This window comes from Oryctolagus cuniculus, chromosome 11 (assembly GCF_051225735.1).
Source record: "Oryctolagus cuniculus isolate XC-2025 breed Fujian yellow rabbit chromosome 11, ASM5122573v1, whole genome shotgun sequence".
NCBI lineage: Eukaryota > Metazoa > Chordata > Mammalia > Lagomorpha > Leporidae > Oryctolagus > Oryctolagus cuniculus.
In genome coordinates, this window is record NC_142877.1 from 82,210,063 (window position 1) to 82,229,657 (window position 19,595).

At 40.8% G+C, this 19,595-nt stretch overlaps 1 protein-coding gene across 10 annotated transcripts in view; it reads left to right on the forward strand.

The window, feature by feature from the left end:
* The window catches only part of SYT1 (synaptotagmin 1), a 619,940-nt gene that overhangs the window by 502,604 nt on the left and 97,741 nt on the right, over positions 1 to 19,595 (forward strand). For all 10 annotated transcript variants that reach the window (XM_089307486.1, XM_051846476.3, XM_008256840.5 and 7 more), the window contains one exon: positions 6,246 to 6,363. In XM_089307486.1, the coding sequence (XP_089163612.1) occupies positions 6,246 to 6,363 (118 nt within the window). The remainder of the gene's footprint in view (positions 1 to 6,245; positions 6,364 to 19,595) is intronic.

Here is a 19,595-nt window from a genome sequence, read left to right on the forward strand (position 1 = left end):
ACATCATTATAAGTGAAATGGGAAGATATTGAAGGACTCTGAGCAGGATTGGTCCAGGACTAAACTTCCATTTTAAAAAGATTATTCCAATTTTTATATGAAGAAAAAACTAGCAGTTAGAAGCTGTGAGGAGGCTACTACAGAAGTCTAGGCCAGGCATAAAGGTGGCTGGGACTTACGGTTTCCCAGGACACAGGGTTTTAGGGCTCAAACCAATATACTCTTGAACAAATCGGGGTGATGGATCACTGTACGAGTGTGGCCCTAAACAAGGAAGGGTGTGATCAGATTTAAAATATATTCTGAAAATTGGGGAGGTAATAGAGCAGCAGTAAAAAGGTCTGGAGAGTTAGGGCAGCAGCCCCGCATCTCCTTGATGGTCAGGAGGAGAGGGCTGCACCATTCAGACATTAGCTTGGCATCGTGATCCTGCAGTGGACTTTGGAGAGACTGTAGCTACAGAGGGCTCTCAGACTGTTTCAGAAGTGATAGAAACGATTACTGCTGAGCGCCCACAGAAGACGCTCATGGTCAAAGTGGAAGCAGAGGTGACAGAGGTAGCTGTGATGGCTGTGACTGAGGTCATGGACATAGGGCAAGGAAGCAGTAGAGACTGGGGTAGCGGCATCAGAAATCACACAGAAGTGGAGTCCTGGTGCAAGTGGAAGTGGTTAACATAGGGAATGCAGTGATGGCAAAAGCAAATGAAATTAGATATGAAGTCTAATCTAATGAACACTTAACAAGAAGAAAAAGAAATAAACAATTCTGGGTTAAATTAAGAGAAAAACTGAGACGTAAGAGAAGTTGCCTAATGGAAACAGTATCTGTGACCCTGTTAGGAAGGTATGTTGGCAAAAAGAACAGTCAGAGGGAAGGGCTGGTATTTAGTATCAGTGTAGCTGAAGATGTAATTACCTTAAAGTTTTAATAGTACACTATCCAAGTGGGTGATCAGTTGCAGCATTAGTTTTTGTCATTCCAGATGGCAGTTTAGTAGTTTTAAAAAAAAAAAACTCATGATTTACAGACAAAAGAGCTTGTTTCAATTTCTTCTGGGGAACACGTTGTTATATCACTTTCTAGAACCTCTGAGTCTCAACGTCTGTCTGTAAAATGGACTTAACAGCACCTACTTCCTTAGACTGCTGTGGGGAAAACTAGACTCAGTTGTCAAGGAACACTAAGGACCTGAAATACAGATTTGGTTATTTTCTTTTATCTGTCTAAATTTTCCAAGAGCCCCTTTTCTTCTCCATCACAATAACCCCAGCAAAGAGAACTTTATTAAATTCAGGAAATCTTGGTTTCTGGAATTTTAGAGGATAAATAAATAGAACATCTAATATTAAATGTTCACATATGGCTACCCAACCATTTTCCTTCCAAACTGACATGGAAAAATCATTAAATAAAGGTTGGATGTAAAGCCGTCTGCCTAACACTGTCAGGTCAATCCTATTCTTTTATGTATGTGGCAAGACATACTTCACCAAGGACAAGACAGTATTTGTTTCCAACAATTCATACTGATCTGAGTCCCTAGATCTAGGCTGTAAGAGCAGGTAACACTGGCCTACCATGCAAGTCACAGGCCTAAGTCTGTTTCAGCTGTTACAGAGTGGAGCATATCACCAGGGGATAACACTGAGGTCCAGAGCCGCACCACGCACAGTCCCAGTCCTGCAGGTGCCCTCACGGCCTCCTGTAGTGCACATTTGAGCTCTTATGCCTTCACATGAACTTCAAGTTCCCACATCATCCAGAACGTGAAAAACACACTGCAATCATAGTTGCAGACATCTGAAATTAAACAAGGGTTCAAACCATCCTGTAATAGAATAAAGTTGGACCGGTGCCGTGGCTCACTAGGCTAATCCTCCACCTGTGGCGCCGGCACACCGGGTTCTAGTCCCGGTCGGGGCGCCGGATTCTGTCCCGGTTGCCCCTCTTCCAGGCCAGCTCTCTGCTGTGGCCAGGGAGTGCAGTGGAGCATGGCCCAAGTGCTTGGGCCCTGCACCCCATGGGAGACCAGGAGAAGTACCTGGCTCCTGCCATCGGATCAGTGCAGTGCGCTGGCCACAGCAGCCATTGGAGGGTGAACCAACAGAAAAGGAAGACCTTTCTCTCTGTCTCTCTCTCTCACTGTCCACTCTGCCTGTCAAAAAAAAAAAAAAGAATAAAGTTGCCCGACTCTCAAAGTTTTACCTTTTGAAAACTATTAAATCAGATATCTGGAACATTGGGAAAACCATCTCCTTATGTTTCAGACAACTACAGCTCAGTTTTTAACTAACATGACAAGGCTCATATGAACTGGCTATTTTCCTTGCCTTTTCTGAAACCAGGAAATGTGAGCAGTCTTCTCGATGGCATAGACACAAATTCCAGAAAAGAAAGAAAAAAAAAAAAAAAAACAGTGACTAGCTTGCAGACAGCTTGTAGATTCAGGAATAATCTCATTTTTAAATTTTGAAAAGCAACTTTAATTAATTAATCTAAAACCATATACAGAGGCACTTCAAAAAGTGTATGGAAAAACAAATAAAAATATAAATTTTGGTGCAGAAAATTTTTAAATCTATGCATCCCAGCAGTATCCAAAAGGTTCATGGAAAATGTTATGAAAAAACTGTACAGATTTCAAAAATTATGCACCAAATTTATCTTTTAATTCCATTTTCCATGAATTTTTTGAAGTTCCCTTTCATTTAATTTGGCACACCAATTATGGTAATTTTATGAGCAAATGAATTTTTTGACATGTTAAAGTCTCAAAATTAATGAATTAAGTGTAGCTCTATAAACAGTGTTAAATTAAGTACTTTTCTATATTTCTCAAGTCTCCTTTTTCTCCTTTCCAACACTCATTCTTCCCCATCCTTTTTAAAAAAAGATTTTTATTCATTTATTTGAAAGTATATTTCACTTTGTGTTTCTATGGGGGTGCAAACGACTGAAATCTTTACTTAATGTACACTAAACTGATCTTCTGTAAAAAAAAAAAAAAAAAAAAAGAAAGAAAGAAAGAAATTTTCAATTCCCAACTTGACTCTCACTGGGATTAAACATGACAATAGGTCTGATCTGATTTCATCATCATTTTAAAAAAATCATCTATTATTTTTCACTTTATGTTTCTGTGTGGGAGCAAACTGTTGAAATACTTACTTAAGGTATACTAAGCTGATCTTCTGTATATTAAGATAATCGAAAATGAATCTTGATGTGAATGGAAGGGGAGAGGGAGTGGGAAAGGGGAGGGTTGTTGGTGGGAGGGACGGTATGGGGGGGGAAGCCATTGTAACCCATGAGTCGTACTTTGGAAATTTATATTCATTAAATAAAAGATAAAAAAAAAAAAAAAAAAAAAAAAAAAAGAATTACAGAGAGAGAGGAGAGGCACAGAGAGAGAGAGGTCTTCCATCTGATGGTGCACTCTCCAATTGGCTGCAACAGCCGGAGCTGCGCCAATCCAAAGCCAGGAGCCAGGAGCTTCTTCTGGGTCTCCCAAGTGGGTGCTGGGGCCCAAGGACTTGGGCCATCTTCCACTGCTTCCCCAGGCCATAGCAAAGAGCTGGATCAGAAGAGAAGCAGCCAGGACTCGAACCGGTGCCCATATGGGATACCGGCGCTTCAGGCCAGGGCATTAACCCGCTGTACCACAGAGCGCGGGCCCCATCCTATCATTTTTAAGTTACGGGGAATTTCACAGATTTTCAAACTATATAAATGCTTTCATCTGAAGCTAAATATTATTTAAAGTTGTTTAAAAAATTCCTTATATGTCATAATATTGAAGAACAAAATGATACTGGAAGAAAAATAAATTGTGACATTTATTTAAAACAATGGAAATGATGCTTAAATTAATCACACAATTTCGATTATGGCCCATAAAGGGAGGTGTTACTGAAGACAGCATAATCATTTCTGAGAGGCCTGATGAGAATGGTTACAGTAATCTGATCTTGCAACACACAGAGCTCCCCAAGGAGGCAACCATGCAGAAGGGACAGAATCCTGCAGAAAGATCCGTCCTAATGAGCACATTCGACAGCAATCTAGTTCATTTCCATTTCTCGTCTCATACAGTTCAGTGAATTGTCCATATTTTGCATTCATTTCTGTGATTTCGACTCCCATTCTGTTTTCAGAGACTGTGAAGAGTAATTTATTCCATCAGACTCCCCTGATGTGCAAATTAATTCCTGGGGGTGAGAAGGCCCATCAGGGGAATTTGGCACATTAGATAATAGGAAGTTACTTCTATACCAATGGAAGGGAGCTATGACCTAGTTCTTTCAAAATAGGGATATTAGCTAAAGTTTCCATTCATTCACATTTTGAAAATGTGTGGAAAGTGGCAATTTCAGTCAAGATCTTGTCTTCAAGGAGTTCACAACCATGTGGATGAAGTAAGATATGGACACAAAAAGACAAAAACAAAGTTCTTAGTAATATGATAAGGTGCTACGGGGGACTGAGAAATTGAAAAATTAAGCACATGAAGTGTTGTTTCCAATAGAGGCATTGCTTAAACACAAGTGTAAGACGTGCCTTCTCTTCCTCTCTCTGAATATATTACATATATTACTTCTTACCTGTAGAAAAATCATACCCTTTTTTTGTTTGGAAAGAGGACTATAATGAGCATCCCCCAGAAAAAAGAATTATTTAATTACATTTTCTTACACTGTTAAATGACATCTAGGGAGTTATTTCTACACTGGAGACTCTGGCTTGTTTAGCACGCATGTCAAGTTACAGATAAGGCCACATACACTCATGGTAAGAGAATAACATGGAAGGTCCTTGGGATACCTCATTCCTATGGTAAGTCTATCTGCAGGAGTCTAACCCAAGCATTGCCTTCATTAGAATCAGAATTCACGTGGAGGTTGGGGCACAGGTAAGAACCACTAAGAAATGAACTCTGATTTGCCACATAGCCAACTCCCTGTGTCAGAAAGCAATCGAGAGCCTCCAGTATCTGAGAGCCCAACATACTCTTCTCTCAGGCACACGTGTTTATAAATATGAACACAGATTCAACTTGGTGAATGAGAACATGATTCTTAATTAGTAATGCTAGAAAATAAGATATTTAAGAGAACTGACATGAGTCCTTTCTTAAAATAACTCAACGTTCTATCTGTCACCATCATCAATTTTGCATCACTTATTCAAAAATGCTCAATTTGGGGATTGCTGAATGTTTTGGAGGCTTAAAATATGGTAACATTGAGCAAACAAGAGAAGCTATGAGATCCTCTGCATGGTTACTATGTGTTTGGTTTTCTAGCCTGCTGCTCAAAGTCTTTAATTTTTCAGGGTAAGGAAAAATAAAGTTAGGCCTCACTTGTAATGAGTCAAAATATAAAATATTATACTTCGCTGTATTTCAGCTACTAGGAATTATCAATTTCACCCAATAAATAGAATTTAATGAAATGCAAATGGAAATCCTTTCCCCTAAAACCCTAAACACAGTATTAGATATGATACCATTCAAATGTAACACAAAAAATTAAGTGGGTTGATTCTACTAAGGAAGTGTTAGTCTCTTTTCTTAGTGATTTAATATAGCTATGAAATTTTTCCAAGAGTGAAAATGCTCTAGAAAAGTCATCTTTGCCTCATTTCCTGCACCACTGAATTATATATTTTGATGAATGTTGAAATATAAATGGCTTTTTTTAAAAAATGTAATAGATGGTATTTAAGAAAAACTTCACAATTGGGTGGAGTGGCATTTGGCACAGCAGTTGGCACACTGCTTGGGATGCCTGCATCCCACAACAGAGTGCTTGGTTCAATCCTACTTTCCCTGCTTCTGATCCAGCTGTCTTCTACTATGCACCCGGAGAGGCAGTAGGTGATGGCTCAGGTACTTGGGTCTGCCATCAGCACTGGAGACTGGTCAAGTTCTGGGTTCCTGGCTTTGACCTGGCCCAGCCCTGGGTGTTGCAGGTATTTGGAGAGTGAACCAGCAGATGGAAATCATTCTCTCTTCCTCTCTCCCTTTCAGATAAAATTAAAATTTCTAAAAAAATTTTAAAACCGTTGTTATTCTTGATGATCCCTTAGTCAATGACAGATTACTGGGTAAATGCCAATAGATCTCAAAGTTCTCAAATTCCAATTGCCACAATCCTCCTCTTGAAGAACTTACAATGGATGCTTGCACACTGTATTCACCTTTATTTCAAAGGTTGCTAATACGCTTTTACTCATTTTCATAGCAAGAGAAACTGGGTGATATCTGCTTCTCCCTTCGCTATGTACCGACTGCTGGAAAACTGACTGTTGTCATCCTCGAGGCCAAGAACCTGAAGAAGATGGATGTGGGTGGCTTATCGGGTGAGTCTGTGGAGTTTATTGATTTTTAAAAATGCTGCTTCATCGTGGATACTGAATGCATAGCACCCATGCTGCGACTCCCCACTTCTTAATTGATCACAGCCCTCTTTCCTATGGAGCCAGAAAGCAGTCTCGGAATTCATCCCAACACAGGGCCCTGCAGGAAGCCACTCTCAATTTAGTGGAATTGGCATAGAAGATGAAGTCTATTTTCTTCGTAGCCAAAGTATCCGTTATTGTTTCCAAGGCTTTGAAAGCTGAAAAGGTTTACTTCTCTTCTGAAGTCAATGCTTATGACAGATTATACTTTTGTTGACCCATAATACACACACACAAAAAAAAATCTGAGACTTATTAGGTATTTGATAGCCTAACACAATCCTTATATCCTTATATCCTTACATTGATATATTTCCATTATTACTTTAATTACCTAAAATTACATTTTATTGAAGACCACATTTTAAATACATATGAGTAACAACAACTGTTTGTGGGTGACTCCCCATGATAATACATTTAATTCCACAGTTTATGTTGGGGGTGGGAGACTTCTGGATCCAAAATTCTATACAACCCACCTATAGTTAAAATATGGTGAGTGAAGCGTATTCTTCCCCAAAAGCAAAGTCAACTCAAGGACTTGTCACTTCCTTTTTCCTTTTCTGCATGACTAAATCAATTACATTTTTAATTTCCCAGTAAATCATTAAAGTATTAGGAATTTCCTTGATATGCCACAAGGACATCAAAAATAGACTACAGTTGTCATGGTAGCTGTGGAATTAATAACCGACATGGCTGGTTATTCACTGATTTTGCCAATAAAAGATTGCAAACTTTAAAAGGTCACACTATTGCAGCATGGTGATTTTATAGTCTAAAGCGTAACATTTAAAAACTGCTACAGCTAAGTTTTACCGACCCACTAGTTTGTCAACCAAATTCTCCTCACTCCTAAGTTTGTTTTTCTCTATAAATAAGTCACCTGGGGAACCCACACGAATTGCTTCACGTCATCAAGACTCTGTTTTACAACTTATGGATTTTGGGGCCTCATAGCCTAAGAGAGAAAATTTGAAGCAATGAGTACAATTTCTTCTAAAAATAAAGAATATTTAACATGCTTCTGTTTGGAAAACACGAAGAGAAATTCAGCTGTAATTACAATTCATTTCCAGATTACTGCTTAGTATTCTGGGACAACTTCAGACATGTTTGACCTTCTGCTGTCCTTTGATTCAATAGCCAACTACAATTACATGTCCCTGTATATCATCTGTCACATGATCAATTCCAAATTTGCACACCAAACATCTTCTCTCACCCATGTGCAGTACACTCATTTATTCTAATGCATCTTTTATCCTTCAGCATAAAACCAATAAAGCTTCAGTGTTCTCCCTTTGTTCTGGCTTCTTCCAAGGTCCTAGAAATCAGTCCCCATGGTCATTGATAGATTAATGTAATTAATAACATTCTGCTGTCTCCTTCCACTCTGACTTCTCCACCATCCACCATCCATCCTTTTGTCTTGTGGCTTCAAAGAGGCTGCAGGTATTTTCAGAATTTGGCTAAGGGAAGATCAGTTTCTCAAGCTATATTTATGTAGCTTACAATCATATCCATGTAGAGTCAATTGTATCACTGTTAGTTATCCCAATAACAGAAAGGCATCTGGAGTGACTCCTAAAACCCGCTGCACCGACTAACCTGGCATTGTGACCTGAAAGATTAGAGCCAGCGGTTATATCTAATCTAATATTTATAATTTTACATGTTTCTAAAGAAATTCAGAAAAATGATATTAGCTACAGGGCCCAAACAACCTGGTTTCATTCCTACATTTGATTTACCTGAACTGATTGTTATATTTTAAAGATATTTAAAGTATACATATGTAAAAAGTCCTAATTTTAAGGACTCCTTGCTACCTGTAGAATTAAATTCTAATCAGTCTAATCACTCAGATCTATATTTTATAGATACTTTCAGATTATGTCATACTGTATTTTTTTTTCAAAAATGTTTTATTTGTTTGAAAGAAAGAGTAACAAAGAGAAAAAGAGAAGTAGACAGAGACTTCAGTCCTCTGACTCACTCATTCCCCCAAATGCCAGTAACAGCTAGAGTTGGACCAGACCAAGCAAGCAGCCTAGAACTCTGTCTTGGTCTCCCATGTGGATAGAAGGTACTCAACTACTTGAGCCATCACCTGCTGCCTCCTCGGGTGTGTATTAGCAGGAAGCTGGGTCAGAAATGGAGCAGGGGCTAGAACACAGGCACTCCAAGATGGGATGCAGACACCCAAGGAGCATCTTAGCTGCAGCATCAAACCATTATCCCACCACATCTCATTTTAACCAAATTACTCAGCACACTCTTCTCCAAGCAGGTTATGCAATGTGCTGCCTCCATTCCTTGCTGAGCTCATATCCTTCACCTGGAATTCACTTTCTTCCAACAGCATCTAGATAAATCCTTTCCATTCTTCAGGCCTAACTTAAGTACTATTTCCTCCTCCATTCATTCCACAAGTATTTATTGTGTCTTCAATCTGAGTCACACCTGTCCTGAGGACTAAGTTTACATTAGAGGAAAGTCAGCTAAAAGCCCCTGCCTTCCTATAGCATGCATTGTTGTGTGGAGAGACAGATAAGAAGCCAACACATAAGAAGAGCATATAGCTTATCAAGAGGTGACAGGTGCTAGTGGGAAGTAAAACAAGGAAGCGGGTTAAGGAATGGTGGGGAATAACTTTTCAAATAGAGTGGCCAGGGAAGGCTTAATGAGTAGATGGTATTTTGGCAACCACCTGGAAGAAGTAAGGAAGCCACAGGGTCAAGGAGAGAGAGTGTCTTAGGTTATGGGACTTTATGAAGCTTTTTCTCATCCATCCCAGTTGAAGAATCTTTGCCTTTTTTAAATGCCACTAGCAGTTTGTTTACACCACTCAAACATCACGCCTCTCCCTCACTAGCTGTGTTCTGTATTTATGTCTCCCACAATGCTTGCACTCTCTGGTAGCACTGAGCATAGCTGCAGAATGAATAATGAATTATTTACAGAGGAGCTATGGCCTGAAAAAACAGTCTTGTATTTCAAATTTGCTTAACCTACTTGCCATTAAAACAGCTTTAAGCACTTGGATGGTCTGTCTCAAAGTGAGTTGACCTATGTACCAGGAGACAAAAATTATATAATAAGATCGTTCCAGGTAATACAAATACCAAAGCACACATTTTCTGGAAATGGGTAGCTAATTGGAACTAAAGCAGGCTGTTTTGCTAGGATTTAAACCCCAATGGCCACTACTAGCTATTGACATTGGTGAGTTATCTAGCTCTTTTCTGCCTCAGGTACATTATCTGTTAAGTGAAAGTACAAAGGGGACATTGTTGATGAGTTTATTATGAGAAATAAATGAAAGCACAGGGCCTAGCCCAAACAAGTGCTCCATAAATATCCTTAAAGATTTTAATTATTTATTTTCAAAGCCAGCATGAGAGAGAGAGAGAGAGAGAGAGAGAGAGATCGATCTTCCATCTGCTGGTTTCCTCCCCAGATGGTTGCAATAGCCAGTGCTGGGCCAAGCCAGTTCATCCAGATCTCCCACATGGATGGCAGGGGCCTAGGCACTTGGGCCATCTTCTACTGCTTTCTCAGGCACATTAGCAGGGAGCTGGATCAGAAGTACAGCAGGCAGGATATCAACCGGCTCATATGTGATGCTAGGTTCACAAATGATAGCTTCACCTGCTAAGCCACAACACCAGCCCTGATCACTAAATATTATCATCATTTCTTGGGATAAATGTGCAAAACGGACAGTTTAACAGTTGCTGTGTTCAATGGGGAAAAAAGGTTCATCTGTTTGAATGTTAACTGATCAATTCAAGCAAATATATCAGTAGGCTCCTTTTTTGCTAAAAACCCAAAGTGAATTAAGATATGGAATCAACCAGAAAATAAAGTATTTTTAACAATTTTTCTTTTTTTTTTTTTGAGTCTGAGAACTCCATATGCATATGAGAATGACTATTTCCATGGGATTTTGGGCTTAATCAGCTCATTCTTTTTATTTATTTATTTATTTATTTGACAGGCAGAATGGACAGTGAGAGAGAGAGACAGAGAGAAAGGTCTTCCTTTGGTTCACCCTCCAATGGCCGCCGCGCCACGCTGATCCAAAGGCAGGAGCCAGGTACTTCTCCTGGTCTCCCATGGGGTGCAGGGCCCAAGCACCTGGGCCATCCTCCACTGCACTCCCTGGCCATAGCAGAGAGCTGGCCTGGAAGAGGGGCAACCGGGACAGAATCCGGCGCCTCGACCGGGACTAGAACCCGGTGTGCCAGCGCTGCAAGGCGGAGGATTAGCCTAGTGAGCTGCGGCGCCAGCAACAATTTTTCTTAATATCCTCCGAAAGATTGAGTTTCTTTCCTTCCTCCTGTGTTGCTTCAAAATGCAGTGTACATTTTCCTCTATCATTTATCCACACATCAAAAGATGCCAACAGCAGTCCTTCATAGCTTGACCATCACAAGCTTAACTGGACAATTCACACCTCCACAGCAGACTTGTACTTGCATACTTAATGCTCTATCTCAAGTGCACGAAGGAAGGGCTTTCTGTATCTAGCTATTCGTATTGAGACCTTGGGTCCTGCAGGCTACAAAACTGCTCTTCAGGAGCAACTTAGCACGTGGAATCTGAGTAGGTTTTGTGTTATTGTTGTTTTGGTTTTTTCCCATGTACTTAGAACCAAGCCTTCTGCATAGTAAACCTGTCTCAGAGTATTCACTGCTTTTTACGCATCTTTGTTTGCAGCAATTCTCCCATCAGGTTAGCTTGTGAAAATCGGGGCAAAGAATGAAAAAGCCTTAGAAACTAAAGGCATTGGGGAAACAGACTTCCAAGCATGTGAAGCTGTCTCGTAGTCCTGAAATACACAATAGCTTTAATACTCAATTTTGGAAGTGTTAATAGATTGAAATTTCAAAGCTATCAGATATAAATTCTATTTTTCAAGTTAACTATTAAAAAGTTACATTAACAGGTATGGAACATATTCTACTTTAGGAATGTTTTCACAACTTGTTTTTTTTTTTCATGTGGTTCTTATGAGTCTTGGGAGGTATTTCTGAAGGTAAGATTCTCATTTGCCAGTGAGCCAACTGGAGCTTAGAAATACTAGATAATGTACATCAACAGTCTTCCCTTACATGGCATGTAGACAGAAGTGTCAATAATTGCAATTGTTTCTATTTCTGACATTCAAAGCCACCTGGTTTATAGGTAAGATGGAAGCCCAGGTCCCTGACTCCCTACACTCTTGGCAACACAGCACTCAGCCTTCACCATGGGAGGACAAGGACCCCCCAGCTGTAATCTAGGAAAGTGCCTCTCCCTCCCTGGAGCTGAGATTCCAAGAGGAGGTCTGCAGAGGACATGGAGGCCTCAGAGATTGTGGGAGGGTTGGGTATTGTGAACAGCAGATTAAACTACCACTTGGGACTCCCACACTCCATATTGGAGTGCCAAGTTGGAGTTCTGGCTACTCCATGCTTTCTATCTAGCTTCCTGTGTGTATGCCTTGGAGGAAGCAGATGATGGCCCAAAATCTTGGGTCCTTGCCATCCACATGGGAAAACCAGATGAGGTTCCTATCTCCTGCCTTTGGCCTGTCCTAACCCTGACACTCACTCTCTCTCTCGCTCTCCCCTTCCACATAAGTAAATAAATATTTTTGAATGTTAAAAATCAAGAACTTCTTGTCACTAGGGAAATGTTCATTTCTGTAAAGCTCTATCAATTCTCCTCATCAAATAGCTCCAAGAAACTCCCTTTCTTGTCTTCTTTAAAATCACAAATGCATTTCCTTACCTCACTTGGGACTTCTGGCAGATTCTTCTTCTTACCCAGCCCAATCGGAAACAGAAGGCAGTCTCACAGACCTGTTCTACTTCCTTTGTTCCCTGAAGACAGCATCAAGTCCTTTTGGGATTTTGTCAAGGGTTTGTACTGTTAGCAACTATGGCAAATCAACAAAGGAAAAAAAATATTGCAATCCTGTCACCTTGATATAGTTTGTGTTCACCAAATAATGGGGAAAAAAAGAAGGATGTCAGGTGTGGGGACAAAAGGGTGCTGAGAAAACATACATAAAAGATTGAAATCAAAGACGTCTTCTCCTCCAGTGCCCGATATCCAAAGAGCTAGAGACATGACTATGAGGTAGGATCATGTAGGACACGCCAGGGGCTGACAACCAGTGATAGCTTCAGAAAGTGTGATTGGAAGTGTTGGTCTCCTCTCCCATGGCCCAACCCCTGTCTTCTTTCTGGCCATCCCAAGTCCTGGTTTATCATCGTCAAATCTGTATTGTGAAAAGCAAAGTTGTGGCTATAGGCAAGGATCAACGAAATTCCAAAGTTGCAGTGACTACTTGAGACAAATGATGGAGAGGAAGAAAAGGGACTCATGGTGGTCAAAGAGTCACTGTGATCTCAGAGGAACTTCAAAACTTCATGGAAAATGGAATTGAAGGATAAATTGGGGTGGTTAAGGTGGCAGTGAAGATGCTCACATCCCAGGGCTGGCATTGTGGGTATCAGGTAAAGCCACTGCCTGCAGTGGCAGCATCCCACATGGGCAACCAGTTCCAGTCCTGGCTGCTCCACTTCTAATCCAGCTCCCTGCCAGTGCACCTGGAGAGGAGGTTGAGAATTGCCAGGTGCTTGGGCACCCGCCACCCATGTGAGGGACCCTGAAGACACTCCTGGCCCCTGGCTTCAGCCTGGCCTAGCTCCAGCCATTGTGGCCATTTGCGTAATGAACCAGTGGATTGAAGATATCTCTCTCACCTTCTCCCTCTCTCTAACTCTGACTTTCAAATAAATAAGTAAATCTTAAAAAAAAAAAAAAAACACATCCCACATTGTAGTACCTGGGTTCAGTACATAGTTCCAGTTCCTGACACCTACATATGAGACTTGGATTGAGTTCCTGGCCACCAGCTTCAGCCCCAGCCATTGTGGGCATTTGGGGAGTGAACTAGCAGGTGTGAGTTCTTTCTCTATGTGTGTGTGTGTGTCTCTCTCTCTGTGTATGCATCTCTCTGTGTATGTCTGTGTTGTTTGTCTGTGTATGCATGTATCCTTTCTCTTTGTCCTCCTCTGAAATAAATACAATTTTTTCTAAATATAAAGTTTATTTTCAGTGCAAAACAATTTTGAAATACATGCATAATTTTATAATACACATTTTTCATGAACTTTTTTAAGATCCCTCATATACATGAGTTTCAAACATTTTTGCACAAAATTAAACTTACTTTTTTTATTCTATTTTCCACCTATGTCATGAAATCCCCTTGTGTAAGTCACCCACCTACATATGGCTCAGCTACTGTGACCCAGGCTAGTTAGATATGCCCTGCTCCACTCACCAACCCAGCCCCAACACACACACACACACACACACACACACACACACTTTCTCCTCTCTCTCCTTCCCATGAGACGCAAGTTTTAGAGAACTCCTGCTTCAGTTTGTTTTTCCTCTACTTTTCTACTGACCTAGAAATGTTAATTGAGGAAATCAGCCAGATTTAAATATTCTGAAGTAAGTCTTCAGTTTCAGGCAAGCACCAGATTCCACACAGAAACCATGAATGAGGAGAGGCAGATCATGGCTTCAGGCAGCATTTATCAGATAGGCTATTGTGTCTACCTCTATTAGAGTCACCCAGGTACCTGTTAAAATTTAACATTTTAAGGACTGACTCAAAAACCAAGCTATACCTCAATATTTAAGAGTGGAAACTTTTTTTTAAACTTTTATTTAATAAATATAAATCTCCAAAGTACAACTTAGGGATTACAATGGCTTTTTCCCCCCGATAACTTCCCTCCCACCCGCACCCCTCCCATCTCCCACTCCCTCTCCCATTCCATTCTCATCAAAATTCATTTTCAATTCTCTTTATATACAGAAGATCAATTTAGTATATATTAAGTAGCGATTTAAACAGTTTGCACCCATACAGAAACATAAAGTGTAAAATATTGTTTGAGCACTAGTTATAGCATTAATTCACATTGAACAACACATTAAGGACAGAGATCCCACATGAGAAGTAAGTACACAGTGACTCCTGTTGTTGACTTAACAATTTGGCACTCTTGTTTATGGCATCAGTAATCTCCCTAGGCTCTTGTCATGAGTTGTCAAGGCTATGGAAGCCTTTTGAGTTCACCGATTCCAATCTTATTTAGACAAGGATAGTCAAAGTGGAAGTTCTCTCCTCCCTTCAGAGAAAGGTACCTCCTTCTTTGATGACCTGTTCTTTCCACTGGGATCTCACTCGCGGAGATCTTTCATTTAGGTGGGGGTTTTTTTTCTTTTTTTTTTCCCCAGAGTGTCTTGGCTTTCCATGCCCAAAATACTCTCATGGGCTCTTCAGCCAGATCCAAATGCCTTAAGGGCTGATTCTGAGGCCAGAGTGCTGTTTAGCGCATCTGCCATTCTATGAGTCTGCTGTGTATCCCGCTTCCCATGTTGGATCATTCTCTCCCTTTTTATTCTATCAGTTAGTATTAGCAGACACTAGTCTTGTTTGTGTGATCCCTTTGACTCTTAGACCTATCAGTATGATCAATTGTGAACTGAAATTGATCACTTGGACTAGTGAGATGGCATTGGTACATGGCACCTTAATGGGATTGTATTGGAATCCCCTGGCACATTTCTATCTCTACCATTTGGGGCAAGTCAGCTTGAGCATGTCCCAAATTGTAAAAAACAGTGGAAACTTGAAAACTGCATTTTAAACAAGCCTCCTCCCCAATCCATGTTATTCTCATTCATCTTAAATTTGAAAACTACATTTTAGAGCCTCAAATGCTGTATCATAATTTTTGCTGAGACCCAGCTCAGCCTAGTTCAAAGCTGAAACTTGTGTTCAATGTAGCATACATCCATGGTATCAAATACTAGAATTTTCTCAAATATTCTATTTCTTACTAATAAAGCTGATTTGGTCATTACATATCACATATATGGATCAAATCCTCACATTGTACTTCATTAATATGTACAGTTAAAGTTTCTTGAAAGTAAGCTCTATTTCTTTCATCAGCCCATTGTCCTCTTCTCTGAAAAACACCCAGCCTGCATGTCTAAATTATTGTTCTTCAGTGTCTTTCACTGAAAGAGGAGATGAAAGCAGGAGATGTTTCTTCTCTACATTCTGGAGCTGTTGGCTAGTACCCTTGACCACCACCCTTATCTGTCCTTCCATCACTGCTGAAAGCAAAACAAAGTTAACCACTCAGAATTCAATTGATTTGAACCAAAAGCCACTAATCTGGGAGCTGGGCCAATAAATAACATGGCAAAAACTTATTTGAGCCAATTAGATAGGGATATGCAAATTAATTGGCCATGATATCAGGGTCAAGCAATTATATGCAAATAAACTGCATCTTATTGAGCTAATGGGACAGGAATATGCATGATAAGTTGTCTGATGTCAGAAGCTTCATCATAATTTTAGGCTTGAATGTTACAATATAAAATTCATTCTGGGACACTTCAAAATGCTTAATTACACTACTGATAAAATAATCTGAATCTCCAAGATGGGAATAGATTGATCTAAAAAAATAAATGACAAATCCTAAAACTGGAACATCCTAGAAGTTTGAGTGATTCAAGAGTTCTAGCCAAGTTCAATGCCACAGAATGGATAGAAATTCTATGCCTGATGTAGCGCTAAGAAAATGGTAAGGACGGAAGTGAGGTGTGGGACCATCAGCTGAGGATATTCACCAAGGGTGCTTGCTATCCCTTTGTATCATCAGTCAGTTTTCTAACTACGAGAGGGGGTACACCCTACCTTTCTCCAGGATTAGATTCAAATCAAGAGAAATCAGGGATGGCTGCAGTGGGTCAGGTCAGTGCAGTCAGCACAAAAAACCTGACACCCTTTAGCCAGCAGGCACGAATCCAGTCATCCAACAAACATGTGAATATCCACTCTATCCCAGCCACCATTCCAGTCCTTAGCAGTGAAAGGAATAGCAGATACTTGCATAAAATAATGAGGCAACCAGTGCTGTACCTGTGGTAACTGATAACTGATTTAATTCTCATTACAGCCAGAAGGAGGTTTTATTATCTAATGGATGCAAAAACTAAAGCACAGAGTGGCAAGTAACTTGTCCAAGGTCACAGAATCAGTATTTGGCTAGGCTATCAACCCAAATAGTCTGTCTCCAGACTCTGAATACAACATGACTTCTAATCCTCCTCCTTTCCCACCAAGGTCAACTGGAAAAGTCAGCAATTAACTCCATGTTATAGTTTGAAAAATGTCTGTAACTTCTACCTGCTTACAAATATCCTTTATTCCTAAAACTCCATTGTGGAACTCACTAGCAAAAATTAGTTGGTTGATTGCTTAGTATTATTTAGCTATGTAGACAGCAAAAATAGTATCACAGAGTCCATAAGACCAGACATTCTAGTGAGTGATTATCTGTACTCACAAAAGGATGAATATGAAACAGTGACTTTTCAGCTGTACCGGTGGTGAGGGAGAAGAGATATTGCTGAACATGATGGAACAGAATCCAGGGCTAAGACGTTTGGGTACTTTTTAGGTGGTAAAGAGACACTAAAGAAATCCTCTACCTACTACTCAGGTTTTATCAGGGGCTGACTCTGGAAGGGACTCTGTGATGCTTTGGGGTGAGGGGGGACAATGTGATGTTGCTTACAACCTCTGAAAATTGCTGTGGGATCTGTGGTTCAAAACTACATTTCTTAAAAGATTTATTTATTTTTTGAAGGAGAGAATGAGGCAGAGAGAAGCAAAGAGACGGAGAGAGAGAGAATGAATTGATCTTCCATCCATTATTTAACTCTCCCAATGGCTTCAATGGCCAGGGCTGGTCCAGACAGAAGCCAAGAGCTCCATCTAGGTCCCCCACATGGGTGGCAGGGACCCAAGTACTTGGACCATCCTCCACTGCTTTATCAGTCAGGGAGTTGGATCAGAAGCAAACCAGCCAGGACGCCAACAGGTGCACCCATGTGGGATGCCAGCTTTCCAGGCGGCAGCTTAGCTCACTGCACCCCGCCAGCCCCCAAAATTACATTTTAATTACTGATTAAACCAAAATATAGTAGATGACTTTCATTTTGGTCCAGAGATAATACTTAGAAAGGAAAAAAATAAATCATTGTAGAATAGAGAATAATAGGGTCAACCACAAACCAAGGGAGCAGATCACAAAACCCATCCACTGGGAAATTCACCAAGTCTGCTGCTATCCCTTTATATTGTCACAGTAAATTTTGTAACTGTGAGACCAGCTATGCTCTACCTTTCTCCAGGACTGCAACTCTCATGTGTGTGGAATACATGTAGTTATGACTGCACAGCTCAGGAGAGCAGTGGTGTTAGGTGACTGGCTGCCAGGGCAGGTGGAAGAGAGGGATCAGGGTACCACGTGTGAGGACAGGCCAAGACGACTGAGACTTTGTAGTCTGGAAAAGGAAGCCTGAACAGGAACATGATTAAAGTCTGAGGATCATGAAAAGTGGAGCAGGAGTAAGAACTACCTGTTTATCATGCCCCCCAACACTAGCATTAAGAAGTGACCTTGATGTTTCAAAAAGGACAGATAAATGAGAAAACCATCCAGGATGGTCTCAAAAGCACCTTTCTACTCAAAAATCTTCGTCAAATTTTCTTTGCTGCTTTCCAATTGGCTGGCATCGATGTGTTGCTTTAGGAGACAGAACAAGTTGAAATATAGGGCTGAGATAAATGTGAGTCTGTTCATGTTATAGGCTTAAAATAAGACATCCCAAAGCCTGTACTCCTGCAGCAACTCCAGTGTCTCTCCATAGCCAACGGCTCCACAGTCACCTATCTTACTAAGCTAACCCAGAATGGTTACATTGGCATCCTTGATCATTTTGATCCCCTTCTCGCCATTCACTATACAGTAAATAGACGGCCTGATTTCCAATGGGTAGTTAAGTTGACAAAGATAGAGCACTCAAAGAATTATCTCTTGCCCACAATGAAACTCATCTACTACATTTTGGTTTAGTCAGTCAAGTGTTGTTTTTTTTTTTTTTTTTCATATACCTAGTGATACACGAAAGAACTCCCATTTTTAGAATTATATGCAGTGGTCTCTTTCAAGAGATTTTATTATCCATAATTGGTAAAGATTCTTAACATTATTTGAAGTGTTTCAGAGTAGTCCAAAAAAATTCATGGGAAGTAGAATTAAAAATAAGTTAAGGAGCCGGGGCTGGGGCGTAGCAGGTAAAGCTGCTGCCTGCAGTGCCGGCATCCTGTATGGGCACCAGTTTGAGTCCCAGCTGCTCCAGTTCCCATCCAGCCCTCTGCTATGGCCCGGGATAGCAGTAGAGGATAGCCCAGGTCCTTGGGCCCAGGTCCCTGCACCCATGTGGGAGATCCGAAGGGATCTCCTGGCTTCAGATAGCTCTGGCCATCTGGGAAGTGAACCAACAGATAGATCTCCTCCCTCCCTCTCCCTCCCTTTTCCCCTCCCTCTATCTCCCCCCTATTCAAATAAATAAAAAGTTTAAAATGTTTTATGAAGTTGATTTTGATAGAAAAAAAGCTTTGAAACCCCGGCAGTTTTTTCATAATATACATTTTCCATAAACTGTTTGAAGATGCCTCATGAAGAATTACTATTTTTGCATCAGTATTATCATATCCACAAACTTTTTGAAGTACTATTATAGAGCAAAACTCTGTATTAATTGTCTCTTCCTTTTATAAAGCTATAAATTTCTTTTAGGAAAACCTCCAATAGTTAAGGGACAAAAACATGCAATTTTGAGTCTCAAACGTTAGAATATTCAGATAAATTACAACACCAAACAATCTTTTTTAAAAAGTGTACTTTATTAGCCGGCGCCGTGGCTCAATAGGCTAATCCTCCACCTTGCGGCGCCGGCACACCGGGTTCTAGTCCCGGTTGGGGCGCCGGATTCTGTCCCGGTTGCCCCTCTTCCAGGCCAGCTCTCTGCTATGGCCAGGGAGTGCAGTGGAGGATGGCCCAGGTGCTTGGGCCCTGCACCCCATGGGAGACCAGGAAAAGCACCTGGCTCCTGGCTCCTGCCAGGATCAGCGCGGTGCGCCGGCTGCAGCGGCGGCCATTGGAGGGTGAACCAACGGC